General features: G+C 41.6%; 1 protein-coding gene across 5 annotated transcripts in view; it reads left to right on the top strand.

Moving 5' to 3' along the window:
• The first annotated feature begins 116 nt into the window (after nt 1-116).
• Nucleotides 117-18,923, top strand: part of Arid4b (AT-rich interaction domain 4B) — a 114,927-nt gene continuing 96,120 nt past the window's right edge. For 3 of the 5 annotated variants that reach the window (XM_075970194.1, XM_075970191.1, XM_075970196.1), the window contains exons 1-2: nt 143-549; nt 1,159-1,213. In XM_075970194.1, the coding sequence (XP_075826309.1) occupies nt 1,208-1,213 (6 nt within the window). In that variant the 5' untranslated portion in view covers nt 143-549; nt 1,159-1,207. Of the gene's footprint in view, nt 550-1,158; nt 1,214-18,923 lie in introns of all 5 variants that reach the window. The other 2 variants (XM_075970193.1, XM_075970192.1) reach the window with 2 other exon arrangements.

Here is an 18,923-nt window from a genome sequence, read left to right as displayed (position 1 = left end):
AAACCAATAAAAACCGGGAAGAGGCGGGCTCCATAGAATCCTAGCCAATCCTCGATCGTCTGAGGGGCATCCGGGAAAGGAGTAGGGGAGGGGAAAAGAGCCGAGGGGAGGGGAGAAGGGGAAGGGGGGGCCGGGGTGGGGGGAAGCGATGTTTGCCCGTCAGTCGAGTCCGGAGTGAGGAGCACGGGCGCCGGAGCGGAGGGAGAGTCTCGGGCCACAGCTTGCTGCCGCCACGGCCACCGCCTGGACGTCTGCCCGGAGGGAGCCGCACAAGGTCGGCGGCCGCGGTCCTCGGGAGGGCTTCGAGACCGGGGCCCCGGACCTCCGTCTGGGAGGGATTTTTCGTCGCCCCCCTCCCCCCGCGAGGGAGCCGGAGCGGCCGCCAAACAAAGGTACCAGTCGCCGCCACGGGAGGAGGAGGAGCCGGAGCCCCGGCCGCCGGCGGACCCGCAGCTTCTTCGCCATCTCTTCCCCCGGGCCTGCTGGTGTTGGGGGGGAGGCGGAGCGGGGGACTCCGGCCGCAGGGCTCGGACCTCGTCTGCGCCGGAGGTAGGGGCATTATTTTTCGTGGGGGGGAAGCTCCGGGCCGGGCCGCGCAGCGGGGCAGATGGCAACGGGGCTGAGTCGGCGCTCGCAGCGGGGCCTCGGCCTCCCGGGACCCCCGCCCCCCGCGGCGCGGAGCCGGAGCCGCCCTTCCCGAGCCGCACCGTGGGGCCCCGCGGCCTCGGCCCGTGAGGCTGGGATCTGCATGTCCTCGGTGCCCGGCCCCGGCTCCCACTTGTGGGCCTGAGCTCGGGCGGGACGCGGACGGGTTCTGTGGGGCCGAGCCGCCTTAGCCCGAGGGCCTGCCGGCTCACTCGGGGCTCAGCCCTGGGGCTCCGGGCATCGCGGTTCCGTGGGCTTGGACGGCTGCAGCCGCGCTCCAGGCCGCGCCGGACCCTGCGCTTGTTGTGAGTTTTCTGACAGAAATGGCGTCATCGTGGAGGACGGGGAAAAGTCCGTGGAGTCGCGACAATGGGGCGGCGGGCGGTGGGGGCGGTAGGGGCTCTGGGATGGCGCGTGCCTGCTCCTGCTCCTGGCCCCACTCGGTGCCGCCCCCGTCTCGACGGCGCAGGGGGTGCCGGTGGTACTGACCGGGTGTCTTTGTTTCCCTTCCAGGTGCAGGTGAAGCTGGTGTCGCCGTGGGGATCGCGGCCCCAGAGTCACCATGAAGGTAAGGCGTCACTCAACCAGCTTTGAGTGGCTTTCGAATTCAGGAAGTGTAGAGGCCGTGGCTGTGGCGGGCCTGCGAGTTTTGCAGCGGCAGGTGTGTGGAGTGGCTTGGTGCGGAGCTTTTTCCCGGGAGACAGAGGGTCAGCTGGTGCGAACATCCACGGGCTGTGGCATGGAGTTGTGGAATCAGTTCGGAGCCATCTCCCCAAAGCTGTGCTGCTCCCCAATAGAACAGCGCCTTTTGCAGGGAAACGTACGAACAAACTGCCCGAATTAGAGCGTCTTAAATCGTAAACCAGAGAGCTGCTCTAGTTAACCCGACTCTTGAAACAGTACTGTTCCGTGGGTTTGACTGTTAATGCTGATGGAAGAAAATGTCCTTTGATTGTATGGCTCGAACCGTGAATTTTAAGCAGGAAGCAAAAATACTCTTGAAGATGTTTAAGCAGTTTGGTGCACTTTACCTTTAGAGATCCGATTTGGCTTGTTGCACCTGTATTGCAGGGAGTTAGGGTTGTGTGCTTCGTTTTTCTTTATGTTGGTGTTCTGGGTCTTGGAGTTGTCACGTGCTCTGCTATGGTGTGTGGTGTGGAAAACTGATGGCCAGGTTCCTTTGAAGTAAACATGTTGACTGCAGAATAGCTTCTGAGATATGTGTCGAAGTAGTTTTTTTATTGGTGGAGTAAATCAGAGCAATAAAAAAAGTAGAGGTGGTGTTTGTCATTTTATGGAATTTGTAAATTTTTTAAAAATTACACTGGTATGAAAAACTTTGGTGGCTATTTGATATATCTAGATTTAACTGATGGAATTTTGATGCTAGACTTTGCTTTCTTTAAATTCATTACAAATTCAGATATGCTTGAAAATGGTAGTAGTGTGTGTTTAATGGTGTCACAGTATTAACAGTAACCAGTAGTATGTTAGAATGTAAATAGCGTCAACTTTTGACAGTTCTCTTAGATTTCTTCTTTTTTTTTCTTTTTTTTTTTAAATTAATTTCACTTGTTTCCAGAGTGAAGATTGCTTTTGTAGAACTGCAAGTGGGTACAGTTCCAAAAGCTTCTGTTTATTCTGTTTATAGACTAATGCAAATGCTCTTGCTACTTAACTATTTGCCTGTTGTATATCGCCCATTATTAAAGGCTTTTTCTTTTTGAGTTTAGGACTCTGTTTAGGGTTTGGTTTTTATTTACTGAGTTCTGTCCTGCTTTCATGTGAATGAAAACAGCCAGTGACCTGTCAGAGTCGAAACCCTTTGTTAGTCACAGATGCACAACTGTGTGAAAACAGTGAAAAGTGAGCTTTTTAGGAAAGTATGGAACTGCTTTGCTGTTGGATGAAAACTTGAGGAAAAAATTTTAATTTGACTGATAACATGTATGATATATTTGGAAGATGAATACATTTTCAGAATGTTGTAATCTGTCACAGTTCCCATTGTAATGCCTGACACATTTTAGAATGTGTTTGTAGAAGATGTAGATTTTTCTCTTTATCCCTTTTCCTGTTAAAAAAAAGAAACAAAAGAAGAGAAGAGAAAGGAAAAGAGCAGCTCCGTAGGAGGTGCAGGCATATTGGAGGGTCAGTAGTTCAAGGCCAGCCTGGGGTACGCAGTCAGCCGTGGCCTAATCTAGCCATTGAGCCAGCCAAGGCCACATGAAACTGTTTCCAATAAGCAATCAAAATAGAAATGAAAAGAAAGTATTTTGGAAACTTTAGCCTTAAAAGTTTCATGGTATTAGACAAATGCAGTATTTTGGGGGATATGTTACTATCTTTAAAGTAAAGGTACTTACTATTAGAAGTGTTTAAAAAAAGTTGTCAAAACATTTTCAACTTTATAAAGAACTTTTTGTTTTTAGTTTAGGGAATTTTGGGGACTCTATTATTAATTGCTAGTATTAAAATCTTACTTTTTACAATTTAATTTCTAATGTGTAAAAGACAAATTCTTCCTGAGTGTCTGAGATCAGTGCCTGAGATCAGTGTTGAGGAGCCTGCTGCCCTTCCTCGTGGGTGTTGAGTGCCCAGCACCTATACTTTATTTATAGCCACCTTGTCACTCACCCCACTTCTGTTCTCCATACACAAATGCACATAAGTAAAGGTAAATCTTTAAAATAAAGATGGCAATACTTTAAATTGCAGCATGTAGGAGGTAGAGGCAGGTAAATCTTTGTGAATTTGAGGCCAGCCTGGGGTGCATAAATGTGACTACCAAAGAAACAATATAAAATGAAGAAAAGGTATTCAGTGTTGAATATGTCGGGCCCAATTTTGTGTGTGAATTTAGCTTGTATGTGTGTATGTGTGTATGTGTGTGAACAACATGTGAGCCATAGAGTGATTTTATGCTGTTTGTTGAATCTTTGAAGCAAGCCTTTTAAAGTTTGAATTATTATTAGTGACATTTATTAATAGTGACACTAGAAATTTTATTGTGGCAGTGTATTGAGGTAATGATATTCTTTGGTCTTTGCCTAAAGTCATTAAATGTAGAAAAGTCTATATGCTATTTTAAATGCTTTTTGAAGCAGTTTTCTTATGGTATAACCTTCAAAAATTAATTTACACAAAACCTGGTCATTACTAGTGTGCTCTGTCTAAAGAGCGTTTTTGCAGTCTGTTTGTGAGAACTGTGACTTTGTCACATAAAAGCACCTGCTTTAGGATTGATGTGACTGTTGCTGTGGACACTGCTATTAGGTAGGAGTTCCTGGTATCCTCTTGTTTTTTCTTTTTGACAAATATGTTAACATTTATTTATTTGTATGCGTGTACACTTGCATGAGGTCAGAGAACAGTTTATGGAAGTTGAGTTTTGATTTCCACCAAATGGGTTCTTAGGATTGGTCAAAAGGCCCCACAGTAAGGGCCCTTACCTGCTGACCATCTCAATAGCTCTTCTGTTGTTTTTCATACTTTGGTTGATAGACTTTTCAACATTAATGTGATAACATTAGGAGATGGGCTATGGAAATTACAGTTAATTACATCAAATTGATGCCTACGTTTTTGTAACTAAAGTGTTTCTCCTTTTTATACTGTGCATATTACCAACATTCTTAATATACTGTAGTAAGTTGTAGAGTGAAGTGGTGGGCTTGTGTGGCTTAGACATAAGACTGTTTAGGGAATGAGTGATTTAGATGCTCTACAGAGGCTGGGCTTTTTCATATGTGTCCTTGTCTCTCAGTGAGTACTGGCCTAGACCATGCAGACACACTAGTTGTAAGTGCCCTCTTTTCGGTTCTGGGTATGCATGCATACTCTTTCTTTTCCTCCTTTCCATTTGCTTCCTTTTCTGCCTTGGCTTTTTTCTTTTTCTTTTTTTTAAATAAATCATCATTTAAGAACTACTTCCATGTGTCAGCCAGTGTGATGAGGTAGCACCAGCAGTTTTTGGCTTGTTCTCAGTGTAGTAGAAGACACTTAAAACTAAAGCACTTTCAGAGTATTTGTTCCACCATCTGACCATTGCAGTACATACTGTGGAAAGACAGCTAAGTGAGAGTCATGGAAAGTTTTCTGGCATAGTGGACGTCAGTGGTGAGTGTTAAAGAAAGGGAAAAGCATTTCAGATACAAGGGAACAGACACTGGGCAGAAAGGAACAAAGCAGGGTGGTATATATGGAAACTTAGGTTTGTTGCAGCTGGGTGTGTTGCCAGGTCTATTATCCCACCTACTTTGGAGACCCTGGCAGGAGAATGGCAAATTCAGTACTGTCTAGGTTACAGAGTAAGCTCAGAGCTGGCCTGAGTGATTTAATGAGATCTTATCTCAAAGTTTAACAGCAGCACTTGTGCTGGGGTGCGACTAGAAGAACAGTGACAGAAGATGAAGGAGGGAACCTCTCTTCCCTTTGAGGTGATGAGGTTGAAGCCGCCAGGGTCTCATACATGTAAGCAAGTACTGTACCATTGAGTTACAGTTCTAGTCTGAAAATTTCTTAAAGTGCTATGTGAGGGGTCTGGAGACATGACTCAGTTCATACACTGAGTTGTACAAGCATGAGGCATCTGAATTGCACCCCAGCAACCATGTAAAATTTGAATGTGGCACTAGAAGGAAGAGCTGCTGGGGCTTGTGGGCTAGCCAGTCCAGTCAAATTGAATTGCTGTGTTCCAGGTTCAGAGAGAGACACTGCTTAAAAAAGAAAAGATGGAGAGGGGCTGGCAAGATGGCTCAGTTTGCTGCCAAGCCTGGCAACCCGAGTTTGATCCTAGTAATCCTTCTGGTTTCCACATATGTATGTTCCTCTCCTAACCACACACAAAATAAATAAATGTAATATTTTTTAAGATAGATAGTGATAGAAGAAGGCACCTGATGATAATTTTTGACCTGTGTGCATGCACCCAAGTGCATGTGCACCCATACACATGCACACATAAACAGGTACTCACGTGCAAGCTGCATGAAACTTTAAAAATTAATTTTAAGGAAATTAGAGAAAGAGAGACTGTGTGTATATGTGCGTGTGCGTGTGCGCGTGCACACTTCTGTGCCAGAGTGAACATTGCAGGAGACAACTTGGTGTAGTGGATATCTTTTTCTCTGTATGGGTTCTGAGAATAAAACTCAGGTCACCAGCCTTTGTAGTTTCTTTTTCCCAGCTCTCATTTGGCCCTCACCAGTGGCTGAATACATGGGACTGCCTGCCTTGGAATTTTCAGTCTAAAAACTGTGATAAATTTTCAGTTTTTTAAAAATAAGTTTTGTAACTTTTTGTTTTGTTTCTTTTTTCTTTCTCTGTGTAGCCCTGGTTATCCTGGGACTCACGCTGTAGACCAGGCTGGCCTCAAACTCATAGAGATCCTCCTGCCTTAGCCTCCCAAGTGCTGGGATGGAAGGTGTGCACTACCACCGCCTGGCTAAGTTTTTAACTGTATAGTACCCATCCCTGTGTATTCTGTTAGAGTAAACGAATGAACTGATGCGGCCCTGAAGTCTTCTGAGGGTCTTGAACTACAGAGTGAAGTGATGTGGTACATATTTTCAGCAGGAACAGTAACTGGTGTAAGGAGAGTAGATTAATGTGGTAAGAGTGGAGTAGACAGCTGTCAGCTGGGAGTTTGGGAGAGAGTGAAGGAAAAACCAGAGTATTGAAGATGGAGCTGATTGAATTAGAAATGTTAGATGGAAGGTGAATGTTTTCCCGGTTGCTGTTAATATGAGCCGCTCCTGAGACACCTGCCCTCCACTTAACATTCTTTGCTTTATGTAGTCAGTACATGGAACTTCTCAGATTGACTATACCCCAAAAGGTATTCCCAACTCCTACTCTGTCCTCGTGAGTATTGAGCTCAACAATCTATTAGTTATTTTGATTTTTTTCATTTTAAAATGTGAGAAAAAAAATAAAATGTGAGGTATAATTTGCAAACTATAAATTTACCTTTGAAAGTTTAATTTTTTTTTTTTCCGGTTTATCAAAACGGTTTTCTTTGTGTAGCCTAAGTGTTCTGGAACTAGCTTTGGAGACCAGGCTGTCTTCGAATTCAGAGAGCTGCCTCTGCCTCTAGTGATGAGTTTAAAGACTTGTGTCTGTCACCACTGCCTTGCTAAAAATATTTTTATTTAAAAATTTGTAACATTTATTTTCTGTTTGCATACATGTATCCCATGACGAACATCCTTAAATGTGCCTATTCGTATGTGTTTATTTGAACATAAATATGTATACATTAAAATTTTTATTACATTTTAAATTTTTTTGTGTGTGGGCATGCACACCATAGTTTGTGTGTTAGAGGTCAGAAGTCCAACTTGTGGGAGTGTGTTCTCTCTTTCCACCATGGGGGGTTCCAGGGATAAAATTCAGGCTTAGTGTCAAGTGCCTTTATCTGCAGAGGGATCTTAATAGCCCAGTGAATATTTATTTTTCAGTGTGTTGACTCCTAGGAGTGAACCTTTTCCTTTTCAGGGGGTATGGCTTGTGATAACCTATTGAATGCTGAATATTTACCTTCAGGTGTTTGTGTTGTGACAAGTGGCCATTAAGACCCTGGAGACTTAAAAAATTCACTCATCATTTACTGAATGCTATTGCATGCTAGTCTCTGGTCTAGCCGTTTTAGCATATATCAGTGAATCAAACAGGTAGAGATTCCTGGATCTGTGGATCCCACATGTTAAGATATGCTCGCTATCAAAAAGGAGTGTATACAGTAAATTAGTGCTTTAAGGGATAGATAGCATGGGAATAAGGAAAGGACTGGATTGTATAAGGGTGAAGAATTCAGGAGCTGTGGTGGGCTGAGAAGAAATTTGGGCAGGTTCTTGAATGCTCATTTTTGGCCCTGTGACTGGCCAGGTCTCAAAGCACTAGAGGTCAGGATAGCTGGTATGGAACAAGGGAGGAAGGCAGTAGGAAGGGATAGGGTAAAGGGATATGGTAGGACAGAGCACTGCAGGCCCTCCTAGAACCTGGGAGGTATTTTGAGGACTCTGGCTCTCACTGCTGTGGAAATAGGGAACATTGCAGGTCTTAACAGAAGTGGTGCAATCCCACTGCAGAGCGATGGCGTTTGATTTTGTTTTAAAGGGTCAGTGACTGCTGTGGAAAATGCTAGTAGCAGAGGGGAGGATAGGAGCCTTCGGAGATTAAGTTATTTTTTTAAAGGATGATGGTAAAATGATAGTGGCTGCATTTGGAAGTAAGCATTTATATTCTGTGCTAGCAAAAAAAAATTTCATGTTGCTTTGAAATATGGCTTGAAACAAAGTACAGACATGCCATGCTTAATGACTCTTTAGTGTAGAGTTAAAAACTTTGATTTGTGGTGAAATTTTTTTGTGTGTACTGAGTTTTTATAGCACATTTTAAAGCACTCCCCTCCCCCATCCACCTCTGAGCATCTCAATATGTTGATAGTGCACTGGGCAGCCACAGGTTGTCATTTTGCTACTATTGTTGCTACTGTTACTGTTGTTATTACTACTTTATTATTACTACTAGTATTTTTTTATTTTTTGAGAGATGGGGTCTCACGTACCTCAGATTGGGTTTCAATTTGCCATGTAGCTGACGATGGCTCAGAATTCCTAATCTTCCTGCTTCCAGCTTTTTCATGCACCACCTCACCCATCTCTGTTAATATGCAGTACTGGGTTTTGAACCCTGGGCTCAGCAATGACAGGCAAGCACTCTGCCAATTGACCTGGATGTCCAGTTCCTCTGTTTTTTTTTTTTTTGTTTGTTTGTTTTTCCAAGATAGGTTTCTCTGTGTAAGAACCTTATCTGTCTGGGAGTTAGCTCTGTAGACCAAGCTAGCATTGAAATTACAGAGACCCGCCTGCCTCTGCAGGTACTGGGATTAAAGGAGTGCACCACCACTGCCCAATCAGTTCCTCTATTTTTTAATGACCAAAAATCATGTAAGATTGAAACTTTTGAAAGAACTGTTTGTTCTTGCTCAGCTTAATACTCTCTGGGAACTTGATGCTGATTTCCAGTCAGTCCTGCACCTAAGACTTTGAACACATTCTTGTTGAAAAACTTGGTCCAAGGAGACATCGTGGAGTAAGTACATTGTGTACATGCAGTGGTTGTAGTCACAAATTTTCACAAAAGATGTGTTGTTTTGCTTTTCAGCATTTTTCTTTCCTTTTATTTTTATTTTAAGTGTGTTTTATTTTTGAGACAGGGTTTTACTTTGTGTAGCCTTGGCTAGCACAGAACTCACTATGTAGACCTGAATGGCCTTGAAACTTTAATTTGCCAGACTGCCTCTGAAGTGCTAAGATTAAAGGTGGTGTATCACCATGATCCCACCTCCCTTTTTTTAAAAAAAATTATTTTATGTGTATGAATGTTCACATGTATGTACTGCACGTATGTAGTACCTGCAGAGACTTGAAGAGGGTGTCAGCTCTCTTGGAGTTGGAGTCACAGGTGGTTGTGAGTGGCCATGTGGGAACTAAACAGCTGTGTGCTACCACACTTTGCAACAACAAATTTCTGAAGAGGACACACACTGTCCTCTCTCTGCTATCACGGGACAGAATAGTGACTCTTTTGGACAGTTTTAACTTCACTAGAAGTATGTGCTAGTATTCCAGTATTCTGTGAAAGTTGACGTCTACAGAGCTACCTTGTGTCTGCCTTTCGTGCTGGGATTAAAGGTGTGTGTCACCATTCTTATCTTTCATTTTTTAATAGTTAACAGATAAATGATTGTAGAATATCGGAGATGTAGATTCTGGTAAAACATGGAATGCTGTAATAATTAATTTGAGATTTTTATTACCTAAGTGCAAAGTATCAGTTTCAGCTTGTAACTTGAGGAAGACAAAGGAAAATATTAATGAAAATAGGCCACTAATACATTTTTGGCTTATAGCCTCCTTTGAACATGATGGACAGAGAACAAAACATATAAATGTGTTAGCTTTTGTTCCCAGATGATTGAAATACTTTCATATAAATGATTTACATGAAAATGAAAGAATATCTATTGCCTTTATACAGGCAGTATAGTCCATTTGATGTACTAATTGGAATGTTTAATTTGGAGTTATTAAATTTCTCTTTTAAGTGGTAATGATATTGAGATTTCCTATGAAAAATAGTATACTTTTAAGAAATCTGATCATTTTCATACTAAAATTGAAGATAGTGTTCAGATTTGGGGAAAGTAGGGTGATGAGTTTATGCAAATTGATGAACAGCTTACTTGAGTATAAAAACCAGATACATAAAATGAAAATAAGAAAAGGGTTATTTTGCGTAGACCAAGAAACCTTATTTCAGGAGCTCAGTCGGCTATCCTGAGGATTGTATTTTTTAATTGATTATAGAAACAAGAGGCACAATAAAAGATGAAAAAGAGGAAGTGCTCATGGTAATACTTGCCCGGTGTATGGTGGAAGACAATTGTTGTGAGTTTGAGGCCAGTTTGGGCTATGGTGAGACCATGTCTCACCCTGAAAAGAAAAAAAAACAAAAACAAATAGCACTCTTTTTCCTCACTTCACTCTGGGCTGAGTCCTAGCAGTCTTTAATCAGTGCATGCTTATATTTAGAAAGTACAAGCATGGGTGAGCTTTAGGGGTCTGTAAGCCTCTCCTTTCCTCAGAGTCACACAGAATTGAATGCCATATTATGTATTTTCCAGAGGACAGGAACCAGCAGGACAGTTAGGCATAGCTGTCTGTTAACTGCTCATCTGTTCAAGAGATGCAGTCTTCTTACCATTAAGGACAGACAACCACATGTCAGTACTCATATTCTAGTTTTATTTGTTCATATCACTGCTAGTCACAACATGATTTTATTCCATTATTTCTAAAATATTTACATAAAATACATATGTTCACTTTGAGTGACACACACGTGCGCATGTGTGTACATGTTTAGGATGCCTACAAAGGCCAGAAAATAATGTTGGATCTCCTGGGGCTAAAGTTACAGGTAATTGTGAGCTTCCTGACATGGCTTGATTGGGTGCTAAGAACCGGTCTCTTGTAATCTTCTGCAAGGCAGCAAGTGTGCTTAACTTGAATCATTTCTTTAGCCCCGTATTTGCACTTAGGATTTCCCCAAATCTGTGTTTTTACAAGTTAAGTTTAATTAAAATTAATCTGGGATTTCATGAGAATATTTCATAAAGTTAATTAAAAGTTTTTATGATTGTGTATGAGTATTTTGCATACATGCATCTTGTGGTCACACCTGGTGTCCTCAGAGGCCAGAAGCAGCTGTTTGATTCCCTGGAAGTTAGAGATGGTTGTGAGTCACAGTGTGAGTGCTAGGAATTGAACCTGGATCCTCCACAGGAGTAGTGCTTTTACCCGCTGAGCCATTTCTCCCTAGCCTTCATGAAATAATTTCAAAAGTCACTGGAAATTTTCAAGTGTGACTTTGAAGCATATGTATACAAGTAAATGTATGTTTGCCCTCACACTTTGTAGTCATTCATTTGTTCTAATGAATTTTCACAGAATACTGCCTATGATTACATATTGATTCAAGATACAGTTGGAGATCAATATGAAGCAAGGCATTACCTTGGGTGGTGCAGTATTTTTTGAGGTTAACTTTAGTATTTGGTGGTAAGGAGGTTGAGAGGTTTCATTTCTGTTCCATTATTGATTTGTAAAGATCAAAGTCTAATAGGAAATGATCTATATCACCCTTCTGTTATAAATTTAGCCATCATTTAAGAAAAAGATAATTCTATGTTGTCTTCTACTACTCTAAGTGTCAGGTTACAGTGTGTCTTGGACGTGTAACACATATTTTACAATGTACCCAAGAGTTTCCAACCTTTTGATGTTGACACAGAGTCATCTGTAAGGTTCACACTTGAGAACCTGCAATCAATTTACCAAAAAAAATTTGCAAAAACCTATTTTATTCTTTTTATTTTGTGTGTGTGCATGCATGATGTGTATATTTGTCTGTGGTGGTTGAATGTGCCGTTATGTGTATACAGATGTCAGAGGGCAACTTGTAGGAGTTAGTTCTCTGCCTCTCCCCTGTGGGTTTCAGGATGGAACTCAGGTCATCAAATTTGGCAGCAAGTGTCTTACCGAACCACCTCACCAGTCCCAATTTCAGTGTTTTAAGTTAAGTTTATGATTTTGTGTTGGACCATTGATTGGACATACCCTTTAGACCAGTGCTTCTCAACCTTCCTAAAGTTGTGACCCTTTAATACAGACATTCCTCATGTGTGGTGACCCCCAGCCATGAAAATACTTTGCTACTTTATAATTGTAATTTTGTTACTGTTATGAGTGTAAATATCTGTGTTTTCTGATGGTCTTAGGAGACACCTGTGGAAGGGTTGTTCAGTTCGTAAAGGGGTTGTACCTGCAGGTTGTGAACTGCTCTAGACAGACTTCTTACTTAAGATACTTTTTCTCCCATCGTGTAGCCTAGACTGACTTCACATTTGTGGTCCTCTTGCCTCAGCCTAAGTGCTGCATGTAAGTGCCAGCATGTCTTGACTTGTATTCTCATAAATTCTAGTTTGAGAACTTTGGTAGTGTAAGTTTAGGATATCTGAATTACTGTATAAATGTTATGTTACTATTCTTTTAAAACAACTTTTTAGTTGAAAAATTTCTGTGTGTTAAAAAATTTCTGTTTATGTTTAATGTGTATGTGGGTAGGTGCACACACACTGCACATAAGGGAAGTCAGAGAACAACTCGGTGCTCCGTCTTGTTGAAAAGGGCCTCTCTTGTTTCTCCCTTCTCTGCCTCCCATCTTGCCTCAGGAGTTTTGGAATTACAAATGTACTCCCACATCCACTTGTTATGCGGGTTGTGGAAAATGACCTCAGGTTACCAGGCTTGAATGGCTAGTACTATTACCCACTGGGACATATCCCTGGCCCAGGTCTGTAATTTGTATCCAAAGTTTAATATTCTTTGTGTGTGTGTGTGTGTGTGTGTGTGTGTGTGTATGGAATGAGGTCTTGTGCATACAGGTACTCTACCACTAAGCTGTACCTGTAGGCCCAAGGTCTTGTGCATACAGGTACTCTACTACTAAGCTGTACCTGTAGGCCCAAGGTCTTGTGCATACAGGTACTCTACCACTAAGCTGTACCTGTAGGCCCAAGGTCTTGTGCATACAGGTACTCTACTACTAAGCTGTACCTGTAGGCCCAAGGTCTTGTGCATACAGGTACTCTACCACTAAGCTGTACCTGTAGGCCCAAGGTCTTGTGCATACAGGTACTCTACTACTAAGCTGTACCTGTAGGCCCAAGGTCTTGTGCATACAGGTACTCTACCACTAAGCTGTACCTGTAGGCCCAAGGTCTTGTGCATACAGGTACTCTACTACTAAGCTGTACCTTAGGCCCAAGGTCTTGTGCATACAGGTACTCTACTACTAAGCTGTACCTTAGGCCCAAGGTCTTGTGCATACAGGTACTCTACCACTAAGCTGTACCTGTAGGCCCAGGTTTGGAAACATTTGACTTCAGAACACTATTTCTTTTAGTTATTGATGACTACTTAATGAGCTTCATTGAAAATAATGCTTTTGGCTCTTAGCGGTACTCTAGCTTCTGCCCAGCTGACTGCTTTCCTGCAATGTACATAATAAATTTTTCTTTTGGAAAAAAAATAAAAGAGAAAATGTAATCACTTCTGTAGCAGAAATGAACATTTGGAGCTATTGAACCTTTCAGCAAAAGATGTACAGAGAAAAAAATTTACTTACACTGATAGGTAAGATGACTTTTAAAAAACACCCAGTTAGTGGTGTTAGTCATTAAAGGTATATAGCTAGGACACAGAGAAATCTTTCTATCCTTTATTGATTGCTGAAATTTAGGTACAGTTTTTTGAATTGAAGGTAAATTAATTCATATTTTTTTGCAAAATGGGGATAAAAAAAATCACTGTTCAACAAAGTTGTAGATATATTTAGTGAAAAGTACATTGAAACTACTTTACAGAGTGCTTGATGAGGTGCAGAGAGGCCAGTACATGTGGTAGCTGTGCTAGTCTGTTGGGAGCATGAACTGCTCTGTAAACTAGTGAGGAATTATTAGGACTTTTTGGGATTAAGTTGTAACTTCTGTTTACCATGTTGTATACAGCTTCTGAGATAGCTAGCATCCACATGTGAAGTTAGTTATAGTAGTCATCCTAAGGGCTTGTTGGGAGCGACTAAATGTAATAATAGTGGTTACTACATAGCATATAGTTTTTAAAGACAGGGTTTCTTTGTGTAGCTCTGGTTGTCAGGCTGGTCTTGAACTCAGAGATTCATTTGCCTCTGCCTTCTGAGTGCTGGGATTAAAGACGTGAGCTGCCAAATTTGACTATTTGGTTTTGGTTTTATGGTTTAAATTCTACAAGACAGTGTTGAGTGGTGGAAGGGTTGTGCTCTACTCCTCTCCACCCCCTTTTAGCCCTCTTCCCCGCTTGAACTCTGGTCCAGGCTGTGCTGGAGCAGTGCGGCCTGAGTTAGGAGAAAGGGGACATATATTTACTGGGAAGAGGTGAATAGTTTCTGACTACAACACGCTTTCTAGTTAGTTAGTTTGCTTATTATGTTTGTATGTGTGTGGGGGAAGAGTATATCGAGGTCAGAGAACAATTTTGCAGAGTCTTTTCCTCTCTTCCACTGTGTGATTTCCAGGGTAAGTGCTTTTACCTGCTGAAGCTTCCTAACTGGCCTTCTGTTATTTTGAGACAAAGACTTGTATAACTCAGGTCTTGTATAACTCAAACTCCCTTTGTAGCCAAGGATGATTGATAACTTACCTCTATCTTCCATGTGTCCGTGTAACATCACAGGCAGCCTCATTCAGATCTCTCTTGTTTTGTTTTTTTGAGATAAGAGTTTCCCTGAGAAACAGCCCTGGCTGTCCTGGAACTCACTTTGTAGACCAGGCTGGCCTCAAACTCAGAGAGATCCACTTGCCTCCAGATCTGTCATTCTTTTTAATGACTTTAGCAAGGTTTTTTTTATTTGCATTCAGCATGTCATTTTCTTTTTTACCAAATAACATTCAGGGACTACTATGAAGGCATGACTTGAGTGGTGTTTGGCATTTGTTAGTTGATTTGAATGTCTAGTGCTTCTAGGAGGTGAACAGTCTTTCAGGACCTATAATGTGTACGGAGTCTTAACAGCCTTGTGAAGTGATTTTGCAGTTGCTGCTAATGAAGTCTAATTATTCTGCTTACCTCAGCTTCCTTAGCTTACCAAAATGATTCAGCCTTTTAACCCTCTTTGTAAAATGGGATTACTTTCTACTTTACTACATTGGAATTTGATGAAGATTGTGTGCTGGTGCAGACCAGCTATCCATAGACGATACCTGAAATAAACAGGTGCTTTTTGGTTGATCTTAACTTCAACTGTGGTTGAACTTAGTTTCCAAAGTAGCTCATGTCTTGATTAAGTCCAAACTGTGTACCTGGAGCTCATTAAGCTTGGTTATAGGAAACAGAACAAGGTGTGCGGGATCTAGATGCATCCTAAAGAATGAGACTTTCTAGCTGATGTTTACTTTTTCTTTGAGTCCTCTAAAGTCTGGGTTTTTAAACTCACAGAGATTCGCCTTCCTCTGCCTTGTGAGTGCTGGAATTAAAGGCGTGCACTACCACTGCCTGGCAAACTGTTTTTTTTTTTATCCCTTGAGATAATCATACAATTCACTTTGATTTTATTCACCACCCTCATTCCTCACCCTAGCTCCTCCCAGAGCCTTCTTACCTCTTCATTTCACTTGACTTCATTCCTTTTTAAAACAACCCATGAACTCATTTGTGTTGTCCAGATACTGGATGAGGGACCATCCACTGGAGTATGATTGACCTACCAGGAGCCACACTTTTAAAGAGAAATGGCCCTCCTCCCGCAGCAGCCATTGAGTGTCCCCACCTAGGGGTGGGGGCTTATGAACCCCCTGTCCGCTCCATTCTGGAATGCTGACTGGCTTGCTCTTGTGCAGGTCCTGTTCAATGAGTGAACCTATAAGCATAAATGGTTTTATTATCTCCAGAAGGTACCGTTTTGCTCCTCTTCTTGTTTTCCTTTCTTGTCTCCTCTTCTGAGATAATCCCTGAGTCTTGGGGAGGGGATGTGATACAGAGTTCATTTTGTGGTTGAGCACTCCTGATGCTTTGGTTGTGAGTTTCGGTGTGAACCACCATGAGATAGGGTCTTAATGAACCTCAGGCTGGCCTCAAACTCACAGTGTAGTTGCAGATAAGCTTGGATTCATCTTCCTGCCGCCACTTTCACATACTGGATTTACAAGTGTGAGCCACTGCACTTAGCTTTTTATTTGAGTCATCTTTTTGATTTGGTCTTTTAGCTTACCAAACAGCGGTAACGGGAGACAAGATTTGCAGTGAAGGAACATGTGGTGAGGATGACTGCTAGTCCTTCTAATAGGAATCTTAGGAGCAGGCAGAAATCTTCTGTGTATCTTCAGTTTAACAGTTGAAGCACACTGCTCTAGAATACATTCCGTGCATTTCTGTATCAGCCTTGGCTAGGTAATCTTGTAGAAAAAGAGCTGGTTTTTGCTTGTGGACTGGCAAGTCTTGATGACCTGCTTTCCATCCCTGGGTCCAATCAGGTGAAAGGAGAGAACCCATTCCTGAAACTTCCATAGTACTGTGGCAAGCCTGTGCCTGCCCACCCTCAAATAAATAGATAGATAGATAAATAGATAGATAAATGCAACAAATAGTTTAAAGGTTTTTGGCCTTTAAGATTTTTTTTAATGTATCTAAGGGTTTTTGCTTGGATTCCTGCATATGTCTGAGTACCACATGCGTTATCTAGTGCTTGTGAAGGCCAGAGAGGACAGTGGATACCCTAGAACTGGAGTGAGTAATGGCTGCTGAGCGATATTTCCAGTTTTGGTTTTCTTTTGTGGGGTAGGTAGGAGAAGTGTGTGTAGGAACACAGGATCTTGTTGTGTATTCCTGGCTGGGCTGGCACTTGGACTGTATGTTGAACAGTTCATCTCAAACTTACAGTAATCTGTCCTTCTGCCTTATGTCCCAAATATTGGGACTGCAGATGTGTTGTATTTACTATGCCTGGAAAACTGTGTTTATTGATGTACAGAGAATTTTTTTTTTCTTTTTGGAAAACCAATACCACCAGTGCTAATGCTCCCTTATTTTTTAAAATAAATTTTAGTTATTTTATTGGTTTCATTGTAAAATACAGGTAAAATTTTACATAATTAAAACTATAACTATATTTTCTTGTCATATGTCTTGTTTAAAATACAACTGTATTGGGGCTAGAGAGATGGTTTAACAGTAAAAAACACTTGCTGCTCTTACAGAGGTTCCTAGTATTCATGTGGTTCACAACAACCATGAACCAGTTACAGGGAGTCTGGCACTCTCTCTTCTGACCACCATAGGCACCAGAGACTGTCCAATGAAACCTCTGAAACTATGCAGCAAAAGAAATCTTTCCTCCTTTTAATTATTTCTGTGGCAGTAAGAAAAGTCTAGCACATTGTCTTAATTGTGTTTAAATTGAAACAAAATCCTAGAGACTAAAATATGCTCTGTAGTCTGTACAAATAAGATGAAATGCGGTAAAGGAAACATCTGAATATATTTTGAAGAAGTGCCATAGAACCTTGTTTACCTTACTTTTAAAAGGATTTAGTGGGATGGAGGTTATTTATCACAGAGTAATTTCTTAAAAATTATTCTAATCCTTTATATCTCTAATAAGGTATAATGTGAGAGATAGTAGTGGTTATAAAAAATGATGGTCAAATGTCACTAAGTGTTCATGTCTTCAAAGCAAAGCTGATTTTCATGACTGTACTACAAGGGTAGGTTTACAGATGGGAGAATGAGGCCCAGAGAACAGGAATTTGAACTCATCCTGGCACCAGAGCTTGTCATCTTAGCAACCACACTGCCTGCCTGTTGGTTGCTGGGTAGAATGAAAGTGGTAGTTGTTTCTTTTGTAGGGTTGCTGGAGTAGAGTGATGTGGTATGAGGACCAGTGTTTCAGCAATCCACTTAAATATTTAAGGAAGGGACTCAGTGTTGAAATTCCTTCTTGAGTCAATAAAAAGTAATGCCACACGTGCTTTTTAGAGTCTAGTTCTCTCCTCCATGCTGAGGATTAAAGCTGGAACCTTGTGTGTCACAGCAAGTGCCTCTCACTGAGCTCCATCCTTAGCCTGGGGGAGGTTTGTGTTCTACAGTCGACCACTGTCAGGGACCTTGAAGATTCTTTTGGTAATTTGTAAATGTAGCTTTAGAATTTTGCAAGATAGTAAGTACTGTTGGTATCTGCTGCAACTGGAGAAGAATTTTGAATGTCCGACTCCAGAGTAGACTAACTTTCTGACGTCCCAGAAAACTTTGGCCCTTTCAACTAGTGCTAGACTTTACATTTCCTCAAATGGTACTGTAAGCTCCAGTAGCAAAGTACTTGTCTCTGAGAGTGCAGGGGTATGTGCACTCTTAATTTTTAACACGTTGGACTTTTAAAATCTGAAACTTCTTCGGATTTTAAAAATTCAGATAAAGTTATAGAAAAATCTTTGGTCATTTACTTGTATTAGGTTAATATGCTAGCAGTATTATGATGGAGGAAGGTCATTGGCTAATAAAGAAACTGCCTTGGCCCATTTGATAGGCCAGCCTTTAGGTGGGTGGAGTAAACAGAACAGAATGCTGGGAGGAAGAGGAAGTGAGCTCATATGCCTTAGCTCTGCTCTCTGGGGTAGACGCCGTGAAGCTTTAACCCAGGATGGACGTAGGCTAGAATCTTCCCGGTAAGCACACCTTGGGGTGCTACACACATTAATAGAAATGGGAAATCAAGATGTAAGAATTAGCCAGTAAGAAGCTAGAGCAAATGGGCCAGGCAGTGTTTAAATGAATACAATTTGTGTGTTGTTATTTCGGGGCATAAGCTGGCCAGGTGGCCAGGAGCTGGGCTGTGAGAAGAGGCCTGCAGCTCCCTTACTACAGTATTAGGTTCATATGCTAGCAGTGATTCTCAGCTTTTCTAATGTTGTGACCCTTTAATATAGTTCCTCATGTTATAACTTTTGTTGTTGTTTCATAGCTGTAGTTTTGCTACTGTTATGAATCATAATGTAAATATTTGTATTTTCCAATAGTCTTAGGTGACCCCTGTGAAAGGGTCATTTGACCCCCAAAGAGATTGTGACTCACAGTTTAAGAACCACTGCTTAAAAGACTCTAGAAAGACCGACAGGATGG

The sequence above is a fragment of the Microtus pennsylvanicus genome, chromosome 4 (genome assembly GCF_037038515.1).
Source record: "Microtus pennsylvanicus isolate mMicPen1 chromosome 4, mMicPen1.hap1, whole genome shotgun sequence".
Taxonomy (NCBI): Eukaryota; Metazoa; Chordata; class Mammalia; order Rodentia; family Cricetidae; genus Microtus; species Microtus pennsylvanicus.
This window is presented reverse-complemented; position numbering and strand designations above follow the sequence as displayed.